Here is a 21,613-nt window from a genome sequence, read left to right on the forward strand (position 1 = left end):
ACGCAAATCCAAACAAATACTCTTGATGCACAGAAAACTGTAATGTAATAACGTTGAGTTAAAAAGATAGAATTCCACCCAGCCTCGCTCACAGGATTCATCTTGAGGTTCAGACCGACACCGGAGCCGACGGTGGAACTATTTAGAGTTCTTCCTGGCAACGATTTCCTCAGGGAGCCGCTGCCTCCTCCATCTGTTAAGTGATCCACTGTATTGATTCTCACATTAAACTTTGAAGCCTCATAGGCTGGCTCCTCAGAGAAGGAGAAGGAGCTGTCTGATTATTATTATTATTATTGATTAGTTTTTATTATAATTGATCTTTGTGAACATAGTAAAATTCTGATTAAGACCACCACTCTTTACTTTTAGTCTGAATGGACGGTATTTTAACATGAAGCCGTTGTTCGTTTTATTTCTATTTCCCAATGTTTCACATATATCAATGACTGGAAAAGTTGACTGATTAATTTAAAATAACCATCCTCAAAAATATTTAACATAAACCAAAATATGATAGAGAATACTCTGCAAAAAAAAAAAAAAAACACAAAATCTTACAAAGTATTTTTGGTCTAGTTTCTAGTGCATAATATGTCAGTATGTTCGAAATAAGGCAAAAGTAACTTAGAAGTTACTTTTCAGCAAAATATAAGAGCTCAATAATTTCTGACTATTGATTAAAAAAAGTACTAGTCCCATTGCCTGACGCTTTTCACTTATAAGATAGGAAAATAAATATTGTTTTCTATATTTTAACTTGCTTTGAGAAGGGTATTTTTCAAAGCGTAACAGCCACTTTTTTTTTTTTTTAATGCCTTGCTTACTTTTGACATGGGATTTTATGGATTTGGTTGCTGAGAAAACTAGTTTTGAATATATTTGACATAAAAAGGTAAACTTTGAAATCAAAACTTTATCTCCAGGCTTCAAGAAAAAATGTCAGAGATAATAAATGGAAAGATATGTGCACTTCTCTGAAGTATCTACTGTAGTATTTGCGGATGTGTCTTATCCCGCCCACCCCATCCTCCGCCTCACAGTAATGTATGTCATGTGGAAAAGTCTTTCAGTTTGTGTAAGTGTATCAGAAGACAGCTAAGCCCGAACGCTAGCAGGTCAGAATTATGTGTCTTTTTCAGGTTGTGTTGTTGTCTTGAGAAAGCAGAGCGGTTCAATGATATTACAGCTCCTCTTCTTTGTGGCTTCTAATAAAAATGAACTTTTCAGACATTGTTGAAACACTGTGAATTCAGAGTAACCACACCACAGTCCTTAATAGTTCAAAACCTTCCTTAAAGAAAAAAAATAATCTGCAGCTGCCCACGCTATAACGTTAAGAGAGGAATAAATGCATTCATTGCATCTACATTTTAGACCAGGTTCAAGTAGCAGAATCCTTTCATCAAAATCAAAGCTCACTTACCCACGGTTGCTGCTTGTGAGCGCCTGGAAGTGAGCCGAGTGTTAACAAGAAGCTGTTTCTCTGTCCCCAAGCAGTCCTTCAGTGTGTGTGACTACCACAGTGTTTTGCTCACCCTGAGATGCTGGGAGGCGGGACAGCATTTAGCTTCCAGTCATACCTTGGAGTGAGTTGTGTGTCACATCCTGATTTCATTTGTCACCTGTACTGGTTTCCCATTTTAGTCTGGTCTAGAAACAGAACGCTTGAAACATCATATTTGTCAGCTGAAAATCGCTTATGTAACCGGGTTTGCCGCATAAATATAGATGTATAGTTTTGGACCTCATCTGTTTCGTTTGAATTTGTCTGTCTTTAAAACATGCCAGTTTTGGACCGTTCACATTATTAAAATTCCTTCAGCTTTCTCTGAACATGCAGTAATACAACCCACAGCCGCTACTCTCAGACCATTGCTTATGTCTCTCCATCTTTGGCATTGTCTCAGACCCATAAATTAGCAAAACTTCTGTTTGTGTAAAGGTAGCCACAGTGGGCAGTTATTGATGAACTAAGTGCATTTGTCGTCTTCATTGAAACAATACACTATGGAACCTGAGGTTAGGTTTTAGATTCAAATCGTTGTAGGACTTAGTGAAGACTAGATTATATTTATGACATTCTCAAATGAAAAAAAAAAAACTAAATGAAAAACGATGTACTTTCTTCTTCTGATGCCGGTCTCCAGTGGTCATTGGGTGAGAGTCGACCGACACGCTGAACAGGCCGTCAGTACATTGAAAGGCAGACAAATGTAGATGTATAAATATGAAAATACTGTTTCTCCCCAATAAACATAGAACTGATCCCAACAGAGGAAAAAACAGACAATTGACTGATTGACTCAGGGATTCAGTTGTGCTCTTGGGGTCTTCAATGAACACCTGGGTAATGATTAATGACTTTAAGAGGTCTGATCAAGAGAAAGCACCTCCTGCTCTGAATCAGAGCTCTGTTTTGTTGTCAGACCTTTGTGCTGGGTATGGATCGTCCAACACAAGTATCATGTTGGAGCACAACATGGTCCATACGACCGTGTAGCATGTTGGGGAACGTGGCACCAGGCCAGCGTGAGCCAAAATGTTGTATGATCAGATTTATATTTGGAATCCATTCTGAGACTTCAACCTTTAAAGTTGTTGAACAGATGAGGTGAAAATCTTGAATCTTGCTATTGCTCTATAAAGGTAAAAAGATCAAGCACAAGCAGCAAACTATATTTGTGATTCAGGTTTGTACAACACTGTATTTTTAAGTGCAACATAGGATTTGGATTTGGCTAAAACATACTTTTCCAGGCACTTATTGTGTATTAATACAGCGACATGATGGCTGGAATTGGGATACTAATTCAAATATTAGGATCTTACTCAATGTCAAAAATCTAAATTTTGTTCTTTACAAAAGAATCTCTTCTTTTTCGAGTTTCTTCTGTAAAAGTACCGATAAGCTTTCCTGGACATTAAGCTCGTGTAACACAACATGGTTTATTATTTGTGCTCACTTCTTGTACAACGGACACACACAAGCCGCTTTTAGTCGAGGACAGTTTGCTTGGATCCAAAGTTTAACAAGATTTAAGTGAAAAGGGGGGGAAGTAAATTGGATTTTCTGCATAAATTGCTGGGACATGAGACAGCGAAAGCACATGTTTTCAATCTACTAATCTGCTGCAAATGTACAGTGAGTTTCAACACAGCTCTGGAATTTGTCAGGGTTACCGTGACATACAATACAACCTGACCAGAGACGAGAGGCAGTCCATGTCTATGAACTACAACAGTTTTTGAAAATAAAACCAGAAAAGAAAATCCTCATAGCATAATTTTATTCTTATTATGCTATGAGAATAAAACAGGCTTAGTGTAAAACAGGACTTGTAGCATATTTGTGAGAGAAACACTTAAAACCACGTTCACGTTCCCCTCCATGTGACAGGTGGCTTACATATCACCGCTCCTAGTTAATTGTGAAGCATAATGACTGGTCCTCTTTTTTATTGAATAATAATTCATGAATTAAGAAAAGAAAGCAGTTACACAGTTTTAAGAAAAGCAGAGATGAAGTTAGAGCAGGATGTCTATTGCTGAAACTGATGGGTTAAAAATGTATCCAGATCATTTGTTCTAACTCAGGGAATCTCAGGATCTATTCCTAGTTTGAGTTTTTTCACTTGTATTTTTCTCTATGTTTGAGTGCTACTCAACCAAAAAATATCTTCATCTTCAGCTAGCTTTAATGATGTCTTCAGAGAACTGTGGAAAACATTAACAGCAGGTATGTGGATTCCAGTGACGTGCAGTCAGGGGAGAGCCTCACCTGTCTTCATGGAAAATAATATATAATAATAAAATCATTTATATTGCTATTTTCACCCTGTGGTTTGTACTATAAAGTACCTATTTTTTACTTAGCTTAGCCAATTCTGATTATTTTTTCTTCAAAATCGCTGGATTTTCACATTTTCCCATTCATATACTCAGAAGCGAAGCAGGTGAGGCAGCAGGAAGCTGAGCCTCACCTGGGATTGCGCAACCTCTCGCTAACTGCACTGGCTGCCATTCTATGACAGCATGTTCGTCCTGTCTGTACGCCGGCAATAAAATGGCTAAAAAACATTTAATATATGGACTGATTTTAAATAATTTAGCTTATGTATATAATGTACAGTGTTTTTTTGTCACTAACTGTGTGTGTATCGTGTTTTGTGTTGCGGAGGAGCGATCAGAAACGGCAGAGAACAGTTTTGAGGTGAGGCAGGCAGATCTCGTGCTTATGATCCCAGATATTGTGACTCCACAAAGAGTAAGACACAGTGAGCTAGCCATGGAGCTAGCCATACAGTTTTCTAAAGTGGATTTTCAATTGAAGCAGGAGATAATAACTAAAGGAAGACCAACACCGGAGCTGAAAGTTTTACTTCAAGACAGTTTGATGATTCTCAAACAGAGTAGAAAAGACATGGGGAGGATAGACTTGGCTTTGGATGAACGGATATTTTTGTGCAGAATTAGCAGTGCATGGATTTCAGTGAGAAGTAAAAGTAAGAGCAATAAGATGTTTTTATTTAGTTTTTTAATGAAATGTGCGTTTTGTGGACTACAGTTTGTATGTCTAAATAATTCAGTAAAGTAGAACCGGTAGCTAATCTACCACAACAATTATTTATTAATAAAACATTAAGCCTAAAACGTACTACAACAACATACTGAATGTTCTGTTCTGTGTGCAAAATTCTTGAATGTTTCTTTGGTGTTAAACAGTGGTGGAAAGTAACGAAGTACAAGTACTTTGTTACTGTACTTAAGTAGAGTTTTCGTGTATCTGTACTTTACTTAAGTAGATTTAATAATGGGGACTTTCTACTTTTACTCCACTACATTTTACAGTAAGTATCTGTACTTTCTACTTCACTACATTTCTACAAAACTGTCGCGTTACTCGTTACATCCAAGTCGCGTTGCTCTTTTTTTCTGTTAAAATGTGAAGTTCAAGGACTTAAGGTGGCGCCTTAAAATCCGAGCAATATCGTAACTTACGTGTCTGTTGTCACCCATCGCCTCCACCTTTACTCGCACGCGAAGCTCCAGACATGCGCAGTGGTTTCCTCTGAGCGAGTCTAATCATCAGTAATATAATAGCGCTGCATAAATCATAAGATATGGCGACATGTAAAATCAGCAGCGCTTCGCTTTCACAGATGGTGGGGACTTCATCCAACTTTTAGCGTCATTTGGAAGGAAAGCTTAAAGAAAGATAAGATCTGTGGACGTGATGCTAGCAAAGCTAGCTGTACTGACTTAGACACACATGTTGCATCTGCGATGAAAAAAAGTTGTCACTCATGCGCTGAATTATTGTGTGGAGGTTTTGACTGAGGTGTCGCACATATGGGACAACGCTGGTACATTCAGGAACGATCCGATTCTTCTGGACGGATCTTTACTGATTGCATTTATTTAAGCTCTACGTATTTAATAACTAGTTTTTTATGGGAAAGTGGATCTTTCAGATCAATTTGAGAAGCAATTTTGATAAGTAAAAGTTAATTTTTTTGTGTCACGTAGCGCGGGGTGCTGGTCTTGACTTGGTCTTGGGTTGGTGACCTTGACTACAACTCTGCTACTGGCTCCTTGGTTGCCTGTCCTCTCCCACCCACCTTCTTTCCATCCCTTTTCTGTTGGATTTCTTTAAAAATAAAAGCTACTAGTAGCAAAAAAAAGTGAAGTTCATGTTATGTTAGGACAGGAGACAAGATGTTTCCGTCCCTGAAATTATGATGCATAGAATCACATATCTAAGTCTAAACCATGTTACAGAGAGTAAACATAATAAAAATATGCTTTATCTGTGGCATTGTTCATTAAAATGGCACATTTCTAATGTATTAAGAGCAACTGGCAGCTCAGAGTTCCCATGCACCACATACCGGTGAAACACCGTTACTGCACCCATCGTCTTTAACCCCTGTTAACAAGTAAATTATTATTATTATTATTATTATTATTATTATTATTATTATTATCCCATAGACATTTAAATGCTCCTTTTTCACTTTTTTTTCACACACCAGTGGGCATCACAAGAGGTTTGTTTGACTCATAGACCGGCCCAGGTCATGTTGTGGTTCCACTGACATTTGCTCTATGCCTGTTAGGAGATGGAACCCAAATAACAAATAAAAATGGGTGGGCGGTAAGTGGAGGGGCCAATGGTTCCCTGGCCCCTCCTGTTAAGCTGCACAAATCACTGCCAGTTCAGACTTGCGGGAATAATGCATCTAGTGCCCACAGATTAAGTTTTTTTTCACAGCGCATGCTCACTGCGTGCTATTTTTACCCTTAGCAACAGTTGCCATGCTGCTTACAATGACGTCATCAGCATGACTTCAAATGATGTCTGTGTCATGAGGCCCTTCTGAGGATGACTTTATGATGTCATAGAGTCCATGACATCACCAACTGATCAGTTAATTCTCTGATCAGTTACCACAAATCGGTTAACAAGTCAGTCAACTCGAGATTCATTTGGACGTTTTAGCTCAGCACAATAAAGATGAACGACGAAAGCCCAGAGAGAGAAATGGATGTGAAACCTAAGGTTTCTTTTTGGACGAAAGTGAAAAAGACATTGTCCAGCAAAGTTCATCCTGGTCAAAGAAGCCCAGATTACAAAAAGAGAAACTTTCTCAGTGAACTTCTGTGGGAAGTGATAGAAAAGGCTGCAGATGGACCAACTCTGCATCTTGTCCGACAAGTCTTTGAGGAACAACATAGCAAAATTTTGAAATTGCTTTTGAGAAAAACTGGAGATATAAATGTGAACGTACTCTCGGAGATTTCAGAAGAACTTGGTGAAAGGATTTTCCAGAGTCTTGCGAGAGATGCATTCCACTTTGCCAGTGGACTGCATTTAATCGCACTAGTGGAACACCCAGAAGGACACCAAGTCATCGTGGAAAAATTCAAAAAGCATCTGGAGAATCCTGTTCCTAAAGAGAAAATGTTCACGTCTACCAAAAGAAAGATCCGAAAGACTTTTTTTCCAACTGAAGACTTGTACGCAGATGAAAACTGCCTGAGTGAAGATTATACTCAGGCAACCATGGACCCTGAACAATTTTTGAGGGACGCAAACAGGATGGGATTCAGACGTGGAACAGAAGATGAAAGGAGAATTATGGTTCAAAATATTCTATGGAGATTGATTTATAAGTCCAGTTACAGATCTAGCTATGGGCATTACAAAAGGAAGCACACCGAACCGGTCCAGAGAAAGCTTGCTCCAAAAATATGGACAGAAGTCAAGGACATAGATTTTGTCTTTTATGACAAAATGGAAAAAAAAGCCTGCCGAGACATCCTGCAACTTCTGTGGGGCAATGAAGACGCAGTTAGAGAACTGCTCTTCAAAATGATTAAAAGCAACAACCCAATAGTGATTCACAAGGTTGTGGAATGCTTTAAAAGAACCCTTGCACGACCGAGAAAAATCAATCTCAAAGACACCTTTCTCCAAAAGGCATGGGACCTCATCAAAAAGGCTGCGGGTTGTGGAGACAATCCAGATGAAGAAGAGAGGCAAGAGCCCACCAAGAATGGATCAAATGTTGTGTTTAGTCCACACTTAGCTGGGCCTCTAAATTTGGTCAACTTAGAGGTTGGTACTGACTTGGAGGAGTCAGGGCCGAACTCAGAGTCAGGGCCCGCCTCAGAGTCAGATCCCGTCACCGAGTCAGGACAGACGTCTGAGACGGGACCCGTCTCAGAGTCAGGACCCATCCCCGAGTCAGGACCCGTCCCCATCTCCGAGTTAGGATCTGTCTCAGAGTCTGGACCCGCCTCAGCGTCTGGACCCGCCTCAGCGTCAGGACCTGCCTCAGAGTCAGGACCCGCCCCAGAATCAGGACCCGCCCCAGAGTCTGGACCCGCCCCAGAGTCTGGACCCGCCTCAGAGTCTGGACCCGCCTCAGCGTCTGGACCCGCCTCAGAGTCTGGACCCGCCTCAGAGTCGTGGCCTGTCACCGAGTCAGGACAGAACTCTGAGACGGGACCGACCTCTGAGACGGGACCGACCTCTGAGACGGGACCGACCTCTGAGACGGGACCGACCTCTGAGACAGGACCTGCCTCTGAGATGGGACCTGCCTCTGAGATGGGACCCGTCTCCGAGTCAGGACCCGTCCCTGGACCCGTCTCCGAGTCAGGATCCGCCTCAGAGTCAGGACCCGCCTCAGCGTCAGGACAGACCTCTGAGACGGGACAGACCTCTGAGACGGGACCTGCCTCTGAGATGGGACCGACCTCTGAGATGGGACCGACCTCTGAGACGGGACCTACCTTTGAGACGGGACCTGCCTCTGAGACGGGACCTGCCTCTGAGACGGGACCTGCCTCAGAGTCGGGACCCGTCCCCAAGTCAGGACCCGCCTGAGAGACGGGACCTGCCTCAGAGTCGGGACCTGCCACAGAGTTATGACCTGTCTCTGAGTCAGGACCTGTCTCCGACTCACGACAGACCTCTGAGTCCTCATGCCTAATCTCACCAACCAAGTGACACCTTGTCAGAAGTATCAAAACTGTTCCTCAGAAGAACTTCGCATCTTACCAGAGCGGATGATTATGGCCTTAAAGATTGCTTACAAGTTTTCAACCTGAGAATACCGGAAACCATTAGTCATCTGTTGTTACAGTGAGAGAAAGACGGGTAGATTAACCCGAAGAATCAGAATTGGAGGCCGAGGGAACGATGGCCCACTGGGAGGCTAGAAGGGGTTCGAAGAAGAAGGAGAGAAGGTGGGGGGCTGACGTATCGTTAGAGAGGAGGGGGAAGCGAAGGATTGAACGAAGGAGAGACATTGTGGGGGGCTAGTGTACGATGAGAGGTACACTAGCCCCCCTCAATGTAGAGGTAGATGTGAGTGGTCAAAGAGGGTGGTGCCGGTCTAGCGTACCGTTGAGTGCTGGGGGGGCGGATGGACGGCGAATTGCAAGAAGGGGGAGGAGGTTTGGCTGCAGAAGGAGGGGGCGAAGGAGAGACATTGGGGGGCTAGTGTACCATGAGAGGTGCACTAGCCCCCTTCAATGTACAGGTAGATGTGAGGGGTCGTAGAGGGTGGGGCCAGTCTATCATACCATTGAGTGCTGGGGGGGCGGCCGGACGGAGAATTGCAAGAAGGGGGAGGAGGTTTGGCTGCAGAAGGAGGGGGCGAAGGAGAGACATTGGGGGCTAGTGTACCATGAGAGGTGCACTAGCCCCCCCTCAATGCAGAGGTAGATGTGAGGAGTCGAAGAGGGTGGGGCCCGTCAAGCATACCATTGAGTGCTGGGGGGGGGAGGAGGGGTGGGGGGGAGGCCGCTCGGCGAATTGCAAGAAGGGGGAGGAGGTCTGGCTGTAGAAGGGGGGGGTGAAGGAGAGACATTGGGGGGGCTAGTGTACCATGAGAGGTGCACTAGCCCCCTTCAATGTAGAGGTAGATGTGAGGGGTCAAAGAGGGTGGGGCCGGTCAAGCGTACCGTTGAGTGCTGGGTGGGGGGGCGGCCGGACAGCAAATTGCAAGAAGGGGGAGGAGGTCTGGCTGTAGAAGGAGGGGGCGAAGGAGAGAATTAATCCCCCCGATCCACCTATAAATGCTATTTTATTTATATAATTAGGGCTATTGTAAACAAATATTTTAGTAATCGCGTAATCTATCGATTATTCTTACGATTAATCGAGTAATCATATAAAAAAAAATTGACAAAATAAAGTTTTGGTTAATCTGGCATAACAGCAGTGTTACTATCGGATATCAATATCAGTCCAATTTTTCATTTTTGAGCTTTCCTAGCAGTTACTTTTTTGTTGTTTAGAAAACTAACCTGTAATAATAACAACTCGTTTTCTAAGTTAATCTGAGAAAAAGTCATACAAAAATCTAAAATTAATTTCAATTTAATAAAAAGAGGCAGGCTCACAAATACGCTTATTAAAAATATCTATGATTCAGCTTTTAGTTTATGTAGTCAGTCAGTAGATGAACTATCACGTTGCCCCATACATGTCAAGCTTTGAGTTTGAGAATATGGGAAATGTCACCTGAAGTGGTGGTGGGCCATAATTTAACAGTTTGTTCATGTAAAATTATTGGGGAAAAAACTGTTAAATTATGGAAAAATTCTGCTGAAATTCCATAAAAAACAAGAAAGTGTACTGGCAGAAATTACCAGGATATTTCCCTATTTTTTCATGGAAAACTTTGAAATAAAATACTGTTAAATTACGGGAAACTTCTGATGGAAATTCTGTAAAAAACACTGAAAATATCATGGCAGAGAATTAACAGGACATTTTCTGTATTTTTTTTTTTTTTTTCAGAATTTCCATCAAAATATTTTCCTTATTTTAACAGGGTTTTTTTTATGTCAAATTTACCAATATTTTGTTAACCCAAAACTGAAATTCTCTCTTTTTACTCTGTTTTTTGTGATGCATTCACAAACTTTTTAAAAAACCTTGGACATTTCCAAATACCATTGAAGTCTGTATTCTATACCATATGTTAATTATAGTGTAAAATATATTACAGTTAATGTATTTAATATATTATTAACATAATTTTGAAACAAAATTAAATTCTAAGTCCACAGGAAATGTAGTTGTAGAACACAAAACACTTAGTTTGAAAGTATCTCATGCAAAGTGATGTAAAAATGAAACCATTCTACAATCAATTTGCAGACTTTATTTTGCAATTTAAGACCATAAATTGACGTCATCTAGTCTTTATAACTAACCTTTACTATTATATATTAAGAGCTAAACATATTCTTGAGCTTGCTAATGTTTATCTTCTGTACATCACAACTAATTTATTGCATTTTACTATACAAATTTTCAATGTATAAATTAAATGTAAAGCAATCTCGACTTTGAAGTCAAATAAACAGTTTTGTTAAGTTATTACTATAAGATGGAACATAAAAAAATTGCTTTTGAACATGAAAATCATAGTTGTAAACAGGATCAACATACTTCAAAATAAATGCCGAAAGTCAACCATTATTTTTATAAAATACAGGTATAGATATTTTGTTAAAATCAAATGCTACATAAACCTAGCCGGTAACACTTTACTGAAGGCGGGTGAATAAGACTGACATGACACCGTCATAAACATCTGTCATGGACATGAATAAGTCTTCATAAATATTTATGACTGTTGTCATAAAGCGTCATTCAGTAAATCATGACACTTTTAATACAAAGTTGACATTATTGAAAATGTCTTTGTTTTGACAACTTGACATTAATCTAGACAAAATGATTAATGATTGATTAATAGTATTCAGCAGGTTGTTTTCCAATGTATTAAAATTAAATATGATCGGGACACTTAATGATATTAGCGATTAGGTAATCCATTCAGCAAGCACTTTTACTTTTAATACTTAAGTATTTTTAAAAGCCAGTACTTTTTTACTTTTACTTAAGTACAAATGCTAATGTGGTAGTTTTACTTTTACTTGAGTACATTTTTGTCTGTGTATTTGTACTTTCACTTAAGTACATTTTTTGAGTACTTTCTCCACCACTGGTGTTAAATCCTAAAACATGAAGTGGCATTGTTGTCAGTTGCTATGGCAACGAGTCTGCGTGTAGCTTGGCTGAAATGCTTTCTCGCTCTTTCCCTTTGCTGTGGATCATAGCACGAAATTAATACCTACATTTCTAAGTTTCACTGAGTTAACGCGGCTATGGATGGCATGTAAAAGATGAGTCTTTTTGCCCCCCAGCGTTGTGTGCATGCGTGAAATTTCCATACGTCCAAAAACATGCATGGTGTCTAAAAGTCAGTGCCTCTCCAGCAATGAACCTCACCGCACGTCACTGGTGGATTCTGAAGCCTTTCTGACCCCATATTTATTTAACCATCACAACAATAATCTCTCATTTTAATATTTGTTTAATCAGTTGTTCGCAGTCTTCGGTGTCCAACACAGCAAACAGTAAGATTGATATATATGGTTTGTATTATAAAGAATATATGAACTTAATAAAAGTTTATAAACAGACGTAACTTGTAGTTAAGAAAGAATTATAGTTTGTATCCAGCTTTAACAACGTTAGCCTCAGTGCTAACGCCCGAATCAAACTTGCTAGCTAGTTTAGCTTTTAACTCTGAAGCTGAAGCAGCTGTTGGCCATTAATGACGCATATTTCCGGTGTTCGTCAGGATATTACTATGCCTTAATAAAAAAAAAAAAAAATTATTTCGTTTTAACATTGAGGACAAATAAGATAACTTCAGGAAAGGAACAGTCATGACATTCACAAAAAATGATTTGCGTGTACCAAAGACTGGCTGTGAAACTCTATGATGAACCTTTAAAGTTAAGCTCCTGTATTTTGTATTGACCAAACAGAGGTTGTATGTTTAAAATATCCGTTAAAAAAGATTATGGACTGAGATATTTTAGGGTTAAACATATTGCTGAAGTGTTGACTGTACTGATGTTTTATACTTTCATTTGAGTATAAAGTAACAGAAATAACATTTTTAAGAAGAAAATGGTTATGTGACGAAAAAGGTTTTTTTTCTGTTGTCTCAGCAGCAATAATAGAAAAGAGTAATAAAAGAGTCTATCTGCATCTGTACTTGTAGCCTGCAAATGACCCCTGGGGCCACACTCTGGACACCCTTGAATTAAATAAAAAGTGGCACATGAGAACATCATTCTGAAGCTGCTACCCTGCCAGATACCAGAAGAAAAGACTGAACAGACTTTGACTTGACCTTGGATTTTCAGTCTTATAACAGATTAATAACACATCAGACCGAAGTACAGCCCTCTCTATCTCCACCCTGTTATCTAATCTGCTCCATAGGAAAGAATGTCCTGTTCAGTTTTCCTTTAAGATATAATATCTAATATCTATCACCATCAGAAAAAAGGAAACAGATGCTGCAAGATCTTCAGTCATAGGTGAATTTACTGCGCTGATGAAATGTAGCATGTCGTCTTAATGCTCTTTAAAACTATTAAATCATCGAGTTGAAATTCTTTTTTTTCTTTTTCTTTTTACTTAATTAATCAAACTGGTACACGTACTAGCTGATGCCTAATTTTAAATGCCTGGAATCAGTATTAAGGACAAAAAAATCCTAACCAGGACTTTACTAATTAAAAGACACATTTCTGTGCTTGAACTGCGAAAAACTCAGGATGTCATGATACAAGCAGCACTGTGAATAAATCACCTTTTTATATGAGTATTTTTGTCATTATTGTTATAAATTAAAGTGAATTTGATTAAAGTGACTGACTAGAATGTTGCCTGTCCAGTTAAAATATGTTTCTACCATTTGAAAACATTTATGCAAAACCTTACGCTAATTTTAGACAAGTCTGTATTTGCAGTGACGAGAAGCTGCATAAGGACTTCACTGACCTGGGAATGTTTCACTAATTTATATCAGTTTATTTCAGTAGAGCCAAACTCCAAAGAGACAAACCAGTTCAATGCGTATTACTTAATATGGAATCCAGTTCAGTTTAGACTCAGTTCAATTCAAATATACAATCCAAACATAGCCTCAAACAGCATGCAAAAATAATTATAATAAACTAGAGTTTAGAATACAACAACAATAGGTTATAAGTTAAATGAAATCGCAACAATCCCTGAGCAACAGTACGGCAGCAGTAGAGAGGAACCGCTCCCTTTAATCAGACAGGAGGAGATCCAGTCAGAACTTTTATACACAAGGAAGTTGATGAAAGTATTTTTAATTATTTATCATTATTTCATTTTTCCGTTTCTGCAGAAAACGTTTCGTCTCTAAAAATAAATGCTTTTCTCATATTGAACACTAGAGGGCATAGTTCACATAAAAATACAGTCACTCTCAAATCTTCATAATAATAAAAAAGTAAATCTCCTAATCATGGAAATGGTGTTAGTGATTTAAAAGTCAATAACTCCAACTTAACTTAGATGAATCTATACTTATGCTGACTTAAGGCATGTTTCATTTCAGTCACTGTAAGACTTATGGAAAACACATAAAGCTTGTTGAATGGAAACAAAAATAGGTAAAATAGGCGCAGAGTCATGATTGGTCTGTGAAGTGTGTGACAGGACGGTGGACCAGCTCCACCGCACAGACACAGCCGGCTGCTAGGAACAGAGAACCCTATCAGCTGGAGGTAATGTATTTTATATAGGAGAGAAGAACGACTGATGGAAGCATAATTCCCGTCAGAAAGCCTGGATAAATAATTCAGGATGGTCTTAAAGCTGCACTCTGCAGCTCATGAGCAGGAATAAATCAAGCTGAAGCCAAACGAGAGAGGAGAACCTCCTGAGAAAAACAAAGACAAGAGAGTCATCTGTAGCTATGACGATTAGGTACAAATAATTTGACATGATTGTCGCCACAGACCTGGGGTTAGTTTTAATAACTGTTCTACTTCTGCTTTTTAAGCGTATATTTATATGTAAATACATTGTTATCGCCACTGTCCATGACTGACTGAACCATGCCCTTCACTTGACCTTGGATTTTACTTCATTTTGTTTGACATTAATCTTTTCAGTTTCTTTATGCATTTGAAAAGTTACAGTCAAAATTTGAGAACAACAATTTGGGTTATTTAACATGTCAAGTGAAAAACAAAAACAGGGTTCGTTATTCAAAGTCATATACCGTGTTACTTATTCACTTATAAATATCAGAGTTCTGAACTAAATATTTATTTAGAAAGCTAAATATGTAGCTTGGAGCTAAATATTAGCCCAGACCTAACTATTTAGCTAGCTAACTGTTTAGTTAGTTAGCTAGTTTACCACACCATTTAGTTTCTGAACTAAATGGTGTGGTTTGGAGTTAAATTTAAGTTGGTCCTTTATAATTAGGGTGAACCTAAATATTTAGCTTAGAGCTAATTATGTAGTTTACAGATAAGAATTTAGTTTGCAAAGTAAATATGTAGCGTGGGGCTACTTCTTAGCTTATTTCTAAATGTTTAGCTTGTGCTTAATATTTAGTTTGGAGCTAAACTTTTAGATTTCAAACTAAATATCTATTTTGGAGCTAAATTTATATACAAACTAAATATTTAGTGTGGACCTGAACATTTAGGTTGGAGCTGGAACTAAGAATTTGGTTCGTAAACTAAATATGCAGCGTGGAGCTAAATATTTGGCTCCAAACTAAACATTTAGGTCCAAGCTAAAATTTTAACTTGCAAGCTAATTATGTAGTTTGGATCTAAAATTTTACTCAAACCTAAATATTTAGTGTGGACCAAAATAATTTGCTGTTGATTTTTAACTGTATAACTTTGCAGACAGCGGCCGGTGATATGAACATTATTCCTGGCAGCATTTTGACTGGTTGCATTTTCATCTCCATATTAAAGGGAAACAGCATCAAAAACTCCTAGAAAACTTTCAGAGAAAGTAGCTGAAATAATCCTGAACACAGACGCACCAATAAATCAGCTGCCACCTGGAATCAGATGCTTTTTTTTCTTGACCAGCTCTGATTGGTGCTGAGCAGTGGTGGGAAGTAACGAAGTACAAGTACTTCGTTACTGTACTTAAGTACATTTTTTGAGTACTTTCTCCACCACTGGTGCTGAGGAAATAAATAAATAAATAAATTTCTGATTATAAAAAAAAAGCCCTACAGGTCGCAGGAACAACACCACTCTTCGGTGTGGAAGTTGTTACTGTCAGCTGTTTTCTGCAACACTTTGTGCTCAGTTTTATCGTCTCGTGGAATCCTGCTGTGTTTCTCTTGTGTCATGCTGCATTAGGAAATGTTGGTGTACCTTTAAAACTCTCAACTCTAATGTAGGGGTCACCACGGCCATCTCTGGTTCTGATGGGTCAGCGCCCTCCATGTTCTAGATGCATCCTGGCCCTAAAACCGCTCATTCGAATGGCTGAAATACGTAACTCTCCGTCATATCAGTCCAGGTGTGTTTAACCAGGAAATCATCACAAACATGCAGGATGGATTTCTACTGGACGATGCTCGAGACGGTTTCATTTGGGATTGTATTTGTTTGGAAATAACTATGTTTAACTGCAGAGCTTTTAAAGCCCAGCAGATAAATGAAGTATTCACTGTGACCAGTTCGTTTTTCCCAGACATTTTGTAAATGATACTAATAAACTCATAATTTAACAATGAAAAAACATGTTGCACATTAACATAGTTGAGAGTCAATAGGATTTAAGTAAGACACAGTTGGATTAGTTTTGCTACTTTTTAAGGATCATGGAATCTTATTGTCACCTTCCTAAAATAACTACCTATGTCATGGTTTTTGCCCAAAGTGATTTTTTTTATTTTTTTTTATCTAAATCATTTAATAAAAAGTGAAGTCTTTTTTGGGCCATTATTTTAGAAAGTTGACGTGGAGTACTTCTTCCTCCATAAAACCAGATGATGATGATGATGATGATTTTTCATTTGATCCCTGCACTGCCGTTTTCTATTTTTGGCATCAATTTTATATTTCCAGACTCCAGCTGTCGTTTTTGTCTCCAACCCCAGGACGGATCTGTTGCCGTCCGCTTCTGATCTAATCGACTGTAAAGGCGCCTCGGAGTGTTTGAGTCTGAGCTCCAGACGCTCTGCTGGAAGGCAGAGAGGAGAAATACAGACACACACACACACACACACACTCTCATGATGACATCTCCAAACAGTCCGCTGCACTCTGCAGACACACCCATCGGCAACACGCAGCATCAGCACCAGCTGCCTCCGACTCATCCGCCGCCATCACAAACATTCCCTTTCCCTGCTGCCCTCCTCAGCCACTTCGCTCCTCAGAGGAGAGACAATGTCATATGGGGTAAAATAAAGTAAAGAAACAGGAAGGATTAAGAGCCTACCCGTCCCAGAGGGGGCAGCGTGCCAGTTGGGAAACGCCAGGTGGAAACAGTCGCACATGGTGGCAGCCGATGCAGCAGAGGAACCAGGGATGGAGGCTTGGGCAGGTGCTACTACAAACTGCTTCTTCTTCTTCTTCTTCCCTCCACCTCTCCGTCAGGCTGTCGGTGTGCTGCGGGTCAGTCTGTCGCGGCGGAGTGGGGGGCGATGAGCCGCAGGAAGAGCCAGAGCCGGAGGAGAGTTCCAGAACTCGCTCCTCTGCTGTGATTGTCCACAGAGTGAAGGAAACTCCCTCCTCTGTGCCATAAACATGGACCCTCAGCGCAGCGGGGGTAACTCAATTATGGGTGGAGCTGCCTCCCATCGCCACCCCCACCCCCTCTGCCCCCAACAGAGTTCTCTTTCTTCTCGTCCTCTCGGTCTCCCTCTTCTTTCCCACTCAGTCCGATTGATTCGCTTAATCCGACAAGAACGATCACGATGTCAGAGTCTGGGGAAGATCCACATCTCTCACGTGGAGACTTTAACTCAATCTGCTGCTGTGTACACTTGGTCTGAAGCCCCTCATTGTGGACTGGAAGCTGTGGAAATGAACGTCTGTTTATAAGCTGTCTTAAGCAATCAGGAGATTTATTTACATGACAGATCATTCGGAGTTCAGGGCAGGAAGGTTTTATTTACTCACAATGAGTCGGAGACAGAAAGTCCCACACAAAGGACACAGGTTTTAAACGGTGATAGCAGGTTTAAATTGGGCTCTTTGAAATAATTTATGGCTGATGCGAAGGCTAATAAATGTTGAAAAGTGGGGAAAATTAGGTAAATATGCAGGATGTACATGCCAAATGTTTTAATGGCACAGAAACTAATTATGTTTACTGGAAAACTGTTTATCCATGCTAACTAGCCTTAGCATTCACATCAGGTTCTATATTGCCAAAAGTATTTGCTAACCCATCAAAATCATTAAATTCTAGATTGTCAGAACCAAGGTTGTTATTTTTAACTGAAAGTAACAAAATAAAGAAAATTGAAATTGAGAAAAAAAAATTTAATAAATAAAAACTGCAATTAATGGAGAAAATGTAATTATAACAAACTGCAACCGTATCGTGCATTTATAAAGCTTACAAAAATATGCAAAAATGATCAATCTAATATCCTTCATTTTTGTGTTAATGAATCTATTTTCCAGCCTTTCAAACTGATGTGAAATAGATTTTGTTTGCATCAGCTCCAACTGATGCTGGTCCGAATGGAGACTACAAAAGTTGGGAGAAAACACCAGTCATTGTTCAACAATGATTTAAATCATTTTCTTAATATTATCTTCTGTTGAGTATTCATTATCAATGAATACATAATCAGAATACAACACTTTGACCTTTTTGAATTCTTCACCTAAAATTTGACCAAACTATAAAAATACTAGAACTGCTACTATAACTAAACCAAGTCTGTACAGCATCTGACTAACAATAACTATTATAAACTAGCAGAAACACTAACAAAAAGTCACGACGAAACAAAACTAAACTCTGATTAAAAAGCCAGAACTGCTCAAACATTTGAGTCCAGGCGAAAACAGGGATGTGCTTTCTCCTGAATCAGCTAAAGAAACAAATAATAACCGCATTCAGGACAACGAGGGCGTGGCCGCTGACCAACCGTTCTGTCTTTAGGAGGGAGAGGTAACTTTCTGCCTGTATTTTCCCTCATATGGTGGCTCACAGGCTGACGTCTGCTATCAGCTCTGGGTCATCCGTCTGCTTGCTACAGATTACCTCACAAAACAGAGAAAAATAATGGCTGCATTTCCTCCTTGTCTGGGCGCTCTAATGCTTTGATCTGAGGCTGAGGCTGCACCGGCTGTGTGTTAGCGCTGGAGGAACCGGCACTCAGATCAATACAGGAGAAATGCAAGGCAGCATTATTGTGGGACAAGCAGATGAAGCTGCTTGTTTGTGGGTCTAACCTTCCAGAAGTGAGAGAAACGTGGCTGCTTCCACGTTCTCCATTCATCTGGCAGCTTTTCAAATGCAGCCATGCAAATCTACTGGTGTGTACTGGTGTATTTTTAGGTGCAGTATCAAGCTTCCCCCAGTGGAAATTATTTTCAAGTTAACCACCATTCAACTTGATTAGGAGAAAAGCACATGTCCATTATCCTTTCAGCCACTGATCTTCTCAACTAATTTGATCATTTCTGACTCAGCTGCTCGGGTTTTTTTTTTGTTTGTTTGTTTGTTTGTTTTTTTCTTTTTGCAACTGGCAAGCATGTATATTATGATTTTACTACCGTTTTTTATGAATCTGCAGTCTGGACGGGGCAGACCAGTCCTCTGTTGGCTTTTCCCATCGTCTCGGTTACGAGGATATAAAATGACACAGCGTTTAGTGTTGGCTCCAGTTAAAATCATTTTGAATGTAAAGCTGGCTGGAAAGAGGCTGAAGACAAAGTCAGTCTGAAAAACTGCATTACAGCTTATGTTACTGTCAATATAACGTCAGCAAAAATAAATATTTAATTTGGGTCTAGATATTTAGTTTGTGAACTAACTGTTGAGTTTGAACTTTAAATATTTAGCTCAGACTTAAACATCTGGTTTGGAACTAAATACTTAGTCTGCAAACTAAATATTTAGTTTGAAAACGACATTTTTAATTTTTAAGCTAAATATTAAATTTTTAAGCTAAATATTTAGTTTCAAGTTAAATGTGTAGTTTGGAACTCTGATGTTTATACATGTATGAATAACATGGTGAACATGTGACTTTGAGAAAATGAACTCCCGCGTCATTTTTAGCTATGACAGGCTAAATAAACCAAAGTATTGGTTTTATTTTTTTTACTGTGTAACTCTCCAAACAGCACCACAAACATCTGCATCTATTTCTAAACTCTCTTTTTATTGTGGTTACACAAGCAAGTTGGTGAAATATCCTCCAGTTCAGCATACTTAACGACTGAACACATTAAAGATTTTCCACAAATTCAGAATCGTTTCAGAGTGTTGTACTGGAATGAAGGTGGAGATTGTAATGCCAGCATGTGGGCTCTGTTGGGAAGTGGCTGCATGTGGTTTTATTTAAGGGCATCACGTTAAAGGGTGTTGAACATAAATGTGTTTGAGATTTTGATTTGTAAACACTTATGGACAACATGTTCTTTTCCTGACACTTCACAACTAGAACTGATGACATCAGCTTCTTAAATGAATGTTGCAGCTTCATAAACTTTATGACATTTCAAAACACTTTTAAGTTGCAGCCACCAGTATAAGGATCGGTAGGCAGATGGGCTTCAGGAAAATCAATATCACCAGAATATTGCTCTTCCTGTCGGCACACAGTCCCCACTCCTGGAATCACAGGGGTAGTTTTACGTAAAAACAACTTTTTGAGCTTCACGTCATGTTATAATGTTATTCCCTCATCAAAAACCATCCTGCAGTGAATTCATGAATGTTTGAGAAATGGTTTAATCTCCCATGGCAACTGTTACGCTGTGCACTGAGCCTTCAAGACGCAGTTTCTAAGCTTCTGGGCTTCTGTCTCACTGAGCAGCCCTCCTTCCCAACTTCCCCACTCAGCTCCTTCAGACTAGCCAGTAGCAATTAGCAAACACCTGGAGGATCTGTGCATGTGCTCAGTTCATTATAGGAGCTGCTTCTCAGAGCAACACTGCTAAAACATTGTTAAAGGGTTTATAGAGGAGCTGCGTTGTAAAGACTTCCTGAAAGAGGAGTTTCAGAAAGAAGCGGGAGCTTCTTAAAGAGACAGCGGCCCAATTTCAAGGCAAAGACAAATTTATTTTAATTCATATTTGATACATAGCATTTAAAAAAATCCTCAAAGTAACTTGATTGTGCTATAAACTGTTGCCATGTGCCTTGAAAATATATAGAACTGCCCCTTTAAGAAGATTTAGCCTTAGTGAAAGTGTTGCGTTTCCTAAGACAACTTGAGTCAAAGCTCTGTAATTCATAGTCTTTTTTGATTGATTGATGGATGGATGGATGGATGGATGGATGGATGGATGGATGGATGGATGGATGGATGGAAGGAAGGAAGGAAGGAAGGAAGGAAGGAAGGAAGGAAGGAAGGAAGGAAGGAAGGAAGGAAGGAAGGAAGGAAGGAAGGAAGGAAGGAAGGAAGGAAGGAAGGAAGGAAGGAAGGAAGGAAGGAAGGAAGGAAAGAAAGAAAGAAAGAAAGAAAGAAAGAAAGAAAGAAAGAAAGAAAGAAAGAAAGAAAGAAAGAAAGAAAGAAAGAAAGAAAGAAAGAAAGAAAGAAAGAAAGTCAGGACTTTAGACCTGTCAGTAATGTTAACGTTCTAGAAAGACAAAACATGAAGTTAAATTTGTGAAAGCGTGACGTCATGTGAGTCCAGAAATGCGACGCGGTGAGTGTCTCAGTTCCACACCATGCAGTGTGAAACACAAATCTGATGATTCCACAGACAGCGTCACATGGGACAGTGGCCATATCCCTGCACAGAGCACGCATTCTGACACGGCCACACAAATTTCATGCAGCAGATTCAGGTCCACAGCTTTATCCTTCATGTTCATGTTATGTTGTGTAAGACTGAACACTGTGAATGATTTATTCTCTGGCATCACATTGATTCTGAACCTGACTGAGAGATACGCCACGCTTAACGTTCAGCAGATCGGAACCAAACAAGTTCACTTCAGGATGGGAGCAGGATCCCCGTTCCGCTTCATACAGGTATTTCACTTTTCACTTCATCAGCCTCT

At 39.6% G+C, this 21,613-nt stretch overlaps 1 protein-coding gene across 5 annotated transcripts in view; it reads right to left on the minus strand.

The window, feature by feature from the left end:
* The window catches only part of LOC103458152 (uncharacterized), a 33,327-nt gene extending 15,687 nt beyond the window's left edge, over positions 1-17,640 (minus strand). For 3 of the 5 annotated variants that reach the window (XM_081603008.1, XM_008398763.3, XM_081603006.1), the window contains exon 1: positions 16,856-17,639. In XM_081603008.1, coding sequence (XP_081459134.1) covers positions 16,856-16,913 — 58 coding nt within the window. In that variant the 5' untranslated portion in view covers positions 16,914-17,639. Of the gene's footprint in view, positions 1-16,855 lie in introns of all 5 variants that reach the window. The other 2 variants (XM_081603007.1, XM_081603010.1) reach the window with 1 other exon arrangement.
* Between the last annotated feature and the right edge of the window lie 3,973 nt (positions 17,641-21,613).

The sequence above is a fragment of the Poecilia reticulata genome, chromosome 22 (assembly GCF_904066995.2).
Source record: "Poecilia reticulata chromosome 22, P_reticulata-male-v2, whole genome shotgun sequence".
Taxonomy (NCBI): domain Eukaryota; kingdom Metazoa; phylum Chordata; class Actinopteri; order Cyprinodontiformes; family Poeciliidae; genus Poecilia; species Poecilia reticulata.